Consider the following 5,772-nt stretch of genomic DNA (forward strand, 5'->3'; position numbering starts at 1 on the left):
ATGCTAAGACTTTGCAAGAAGTACGAATGGCAGTGACACAATATGTAAATATATGGATAAAAGCGGTTCAAGGTGGATTACCTCTTTTCCATATGGATTAGACAAGGCAAAGAATCACCCTGTTCCATATTGTCTAACATATGTGCAAAAGAAGTGTTCAAATAAACCTCTGTGCGTTTTCATGTGCTCGCTCAGCCTTTTTTTACTTTGAACTCTCCAAGGGTTCCTAACAGGCGTATTTTTCACCGTGCTGTGCCGTCATTTCAGCGTGTAGTATCGTTATGTAATCTTGTTGCTCCGTCATTTAACCGTATAATACTGTCATTTAACCATGTAGTGCCTTCATTTCACCGTACATTACCTTCACGTCAATCGCAAAGAATAAATGCTGTTGCCAATGGGCTACCTTTTAAACTTTTGGTTTCAAACGAGAGACAGGACAGTTTGTGGTCGAGGCCAAAAAGTGTATTGGCGGATATTCTCGACACGGCAGAGGATATTGTCACAAGACAGCCCTTCTCTAAAGACGAAATCATCTTTAAAAAACTCCTTCCGAGACCGTACTTAAAAGGATGCAAAATCGAATTCTGAATTATATTTCAAAACTTATATTGCAAACATCTAACACGATTGGAACTTATTTGGGATAATTGGATCTTTATATTTTTCAAATTTCTCAAAAGTGTTAGGAGACCTTCAGCTAAATGTTGCAATATTACAAATTACTCATAGAAACAAGTGTGTAACTTAAAAAGAAAAGCAGATGAGATTACATTTGCTGATTAAACAGACATTACTTCACCATCCAATTATCCCAAATTAGTTCCAATCGTGTTATCTATATAACTTCTATAGGGCAGTAAGGCACAAATGACTGAAAACAGAATCTTAGATCATGGACAGACGCTGAGGCCGTAGGAAATCAGATGAAAGCCACCGTTTTCTCTTTAAAGTTAGGAAAACTTTCATGCTTTTCAAAGCTAACACGTAGTTTAGGAAGACTAGAAAGAAATCAGTGATAAATTGTCAACATCCGGGTGATCCGACTCCTTCATTTGAAACCATGTACATGATCATAACCTCGCTTACTTTTCGCATCGATAGAAATCTGTACGATTAAAAAAATCAAATGACAAACAACACAGACAAAACAAAATAAAAACAAATAAAACACCCAATAATCAGCTGTTATTTCGAATTCATTTGTGAAGACACGGATGAATGCATGAACAGGTACAGTAGAAGGTAACAGTGAATGAATGCACCAATAATTAAGAAACGAAAGCACATAGGGAAAACTATTTGTGTGATATAATCGGGAATAAAAATTCCGAAAACAATGAAAGTCGAAAATAACATCTGAAAACTGTTTTCATCAACAGGTTTATTAATCCATTGAACATTCCCGTCAGTAATTGATAAGGTATCATTTTTAAACTTAAACTTGATCAGTTTCTGATAATTACCACAATTTGAAGGAGGCATATATTGCAGATGATAAGCGATCCCTGCAAGACTAAATACTATTAATATCAGCAATTTTTGCCGACCCATGTAAACCTTTGTCGCAGAAGATTTGTCAGGGCGTTGTCGTAAGGTTTGTAGAACTCACAGAGTTTCTGTAGAGCCCAGTCGGCTACTACAGGGTGATGTCTCCCCTTGGCGGAAGGCATGCAAAAGTTCTTCGGGAAAGCGACACAGTGGTTTTGTTTAGAACTGTCGAAGTAAAAATGTTCCTTCCGAAAGTGATGCTCAACGCCGAGAAATGTTTCCAACTTTCGCAACTCATCGGCAGGGTCATTTCGGAAATTGTCTCCGTCCATGAAGTGCATTTGTTTCCTGGGAAAATACTCCAACCAATGGAAAAGGTGTTTGACATAAACCCCAACATCCACCATTTCGTTGTATATTCTCACATTTTTGGTCACGTTGCTCTCAAACACAGTTTCCTCCACAGTGTCGGCCATGTTTTTCTTCTGAGTGTAGTCGCGATCTGTTTTGTTGACAAACTCGAGGTAGTCTGATATGAGACGACGCACTGGGTCACAAACCATGATTATAATTTTGGTGTTCGGCGAAATGGTCTCTCTAATTCTTCTCGGCGCGTCAACAGGTCTGAAATAGTAGGTCGGGGTTTTTTCGATGGTCATTTGATAACGTGATGACAGGGCATTTGCTCGGCATACCATTCCAAACCTGGCTCTTTTTCTGAATCAAAGTAGTGCGTCTCATCTCTGGGTGAGACAAGCTGAGGATGGATGTTGAGTAGCTTGGACACGGTCCCAGTGCCGCATTTGCGGACTCCAACGATTATTGCATCGGGAAGACGCCTCTTGCATTCAAGTCTCTCCATGTCATCTGCATTTCTTGGAAACTTCAAACAGTAAGAACATCTGGCCAGATGGTAGCAGGAGCGCTTGCCGTATTCTTCAATGTATTCGTCATATGCGGTGGTGGCGTCCCAGTCCTCGTCGCCGTCAGCAGCAACTGTGGATTCGCCAGCAGCCTGCCAGTAGTCTCTCAACGATGGTTTGTCAGCCAATAGTTTAAGCGTCATTCCGTCGCCCTTCGGGGCTTCGAGATATCTCAATACAAATAAGGACAGGACGAATATCAGGGCATAGAAATACACAGTATATCTGAAACCACGTCTAGGTAAGAAGTAACGGGGTATGTCTTCGGCCATCTCCAAAATTCGTTCCCTCAATTTACGTGCAACTGCGGTAACAGCGGCGCAATACCCCTCCGTCATACTCAACTACAATGTGCCCGATAGTGGTTGTCTCCCTGCATGGACATTTCGTCCATATGACACATGTAGCAAACTGAGCCCCTTGGATAATCTGGTCGTCAGCTTGTTAAAGTCGATCAATATAAAATAACTGCTCAGCATAACGCAAGTGAATATAGACAGAACGGATTTGCACATATTCACAAAGAGATTTTTGCTTCAGTTCAAACAATCAGATGAAATCGCTTCCCTTTCTTTTTAGTTTAGAAATCAAGCGACATTCTATCTAATATTCCACATTGAATGTTTTTCATAATACACCCCTTCAATATGTAAATCTCAAAACTATGAAAAAGTTTATTGCCATTGGCATTAATCATGCGACATATCTATTTAACACGTGTTGCATATTCAAATAGTGACGTGTGTCCCAAAGTCGGTTACCATGGTGAATTTAAGCTAATACTGCACACAGACTCATGAGGGTCCACTCAATGTTTCATGATAAAGTGTGCTATGTGTGGGAACACGTGTTTTGTGTGCTGTTAGCTAGGCATATTAGTGAACGGCGTCGTCATGATTTTGTCAATCGGGGATTTGGTGCGTAAAAAACTATTCCTAAATCAGTTTCAAAGCCCACAAGGTACCTGATAATAATATCCATTTTGCTAGATAAACATCCAGACCTAGAGAAAAGGAGTCGGCATCAGAAAAAATATGAGGGAGCGTTTGAAACGATACTGTCGAGTTTCGGTGCCCTACTGGTAAACGATATTGTCGTCATACCGAAGACAACAGAAAAGGTAAGTGTATGCCAACGATTATTACAGATGAACATCGGGTTTTACAAAACATCCCCAAAATAACTCGAGATACAAATCTACGTTTTATTCTCTGACCATGGTTGTGCACATTTTAATTATTTTAAGTCCTTTTCAAAGTTTCAGCCTATTTGCTTTATTTATATGAACAAACATTAAGAATATCATCAGTCAGCAAACGATTTCTCAATGGGGCGTTACTTTAACTTTTGTTGAAATTTTCCAAATACGACAGTTTACATCTTACATGCCAAGATTGCTGTCAGACAATCTTTTACTTAAAATGACGAGACAGGACATATATTTAGCGTGCTTGAAAGTCTCGCTCATGCCCGATAAAGCTAATCACTGCATTGTTTCTCTTAATGATACCTGTGTTTTATGTAAGTATGATTTGTGTAACGATAACAGCGCTTACGTGTGATATAAAATGTTTTACCATACCAGTATATTCTTTGCGCAAATGCAGCGATTGGTCGAGACGTGAAAAGAACAGTGTTATATTCGCGATATATCAGGGTTAGCACACGCGCAAGCTTTGTGCAAAAGCAAAAATCCTTTTCTGACGTTCCATGACAGAATTTTCCATATGATATAATAGTAATAAATCACACCCGGCGACGGTATACCACTCGATTTTGACCAGTTTACTTGATATATGCACTCGCTATTGTTCATGCCAATATGTCGTGAACTGTTGAAAATCTTGTGGTATACCGTCGCTGGGTTTGTTTTATTGCTTACAGTGCGTTTCACATAAGTGCTGCAACTCAGCGTATGAGACGGACACATTATCGTTGCACCTACAACACAAACGATTGGCTTGGGTATCACGACACATTTCAAAGCCACCGACTCATTGATTAATTACTGTAAACCAGCATGGGGCAGCCGCTCTGTCTGGACTGAGAGATACACTTAATCTTCAATGTAACTGTTTTAACAATGTAAATAAAAAGTCACACATTTTGCTGCAATGCACCTCAAAATTAAAGAAAATTACACAAAACACACACACACATACACACACCCAAACACACACACACACACCGTAACATACTTCAAAACATGTATTTTTAGAACATTAATAAAGTGACCATAAGTCAACGGGCTACGTTCAGTAGTAAACACATATTGCCTGGTCATGAGGGCTATATCGCCCGTCTATTACCCCGAGGGGCCGTGTGTTACCAAAAACACATCGCTATTCCCCGAGGCCGTAGGCCGAGGTGTATAGCGATGTGTTTCTGGTAACACACGGCCACGAGGGGTAATAGACGAGCGCTATAGCCCGAATAAAGACCAGGCTATAGGTGCTTTATAACACACCACATGCTCATGTTGTATTGTTACATAGTTTTTAATGTGTTTTGATATTTTGCACCGCAACAATCCACTGTGACAAGTTCACTGGGCGAAAGTGGTACCTACGTGGTACCACTTTCTTTCAAAAAATATTCTAAACATACCTAGCAACATCTTTAGTCGCACTTTAATCTTTTCCGTCGATGAGCTGTTAAAGTTCCTACGCTGTTGGAATGTTGGAAAATGTTGGAAAATCTGTTTTAGAGAATGTGTCGTCACCTATCCCGGACGCACATCACGTTCTAGTCACCCGCCATTGTTGCAAAGCTGCAGACGACACTACGGTCACGTGACCAGGCGCTTTTCCAAATTTGGTCAAACTATTGGCACACAGTCCATGTAGCCGACAATGAGATGCAAATGATATGCGGTTAAGGTCCCCTCGACTAACTTTCAGCTGGTTGCTCACTTTCTACTATTTTTATAGTATTTTATACAAAGGCACAGACTTATTCTACCTTCAACTTAAACTGATAGTGATTTTGTAGCTCATTCTTTACTATTTTTCATAGTTTTTGGGAGCCGGTAACAGACACTTCGTGTTCGTGTCGGCTACATGGACGATCTGCCAAACTATTTCCCTAGGGAAATGACTTTTCAAAAAATACCCTCTGACGTCACTTTTGTCGAACCAGTAAGGACTAGACGTATCTATTTTCTCGTCACTTGACGTATTCTGGCAAATCGCGACAGGGAATGAGCATGTGGCGTGTTATAACAAAATATGTGGCATTTCAATTCACTGTAGCTTGAAACTGAAACTGTAAAAACAGTTACATTGTAGATCAAGTGTATCTCTCAGTCCAGACAGAGCGGCTATCCAATGCTGGTTTACAGTAATTAATCAATAGGTTG

General features: G+C 40.1%; 1 protein-coding gene across 1 annotated transcript; it reads right to left on the reverse strand.

Annotated features, from left to right (window-relative positions):
• Positions 1-1,532: 1,532 nt before the first annotated feature.
• On the reverse strand, positions 1,533-2,054 carry LOC139116612 (heparan sulfate glucosamine 3-O-sulfotransferase 3A1-like). Its single transcript, XM_070679210.1, has one exon. The coding sequence runs from the start codon at positions 2,052-2,054 to the stop codon at positions 1,533-1,535; it is 522 nt and encodes a 173-aa protein (XP_070535311.1).
• Between the last annotated feature and the right edge of the window lie 3,718 nt (positions 2,055-5,772).

This window comes from Ptychodera flava, chromosome 17 (assembly GCF_041260155.1).
Source record: "Ptychodera flava strain L36383 chromosome 17, AS_Pfla_20210202, whole genome shotgun sequence".
NCBI lineage: Eukaryota > Metazoa > Hemichordata > Enteropneusta > Ptychoderidae > Ptychodera > Ptychodera flava.

Excerpts from the sequence above, each read along its gene's own strand:
- LOC139116612 (XM_070679210.1), bottom strand. The coding sequence starts at position 2,054 with ATGGTTTGTGACCCAGTGCGTCGTCTCATATCAGACTACCTCGAGTTT.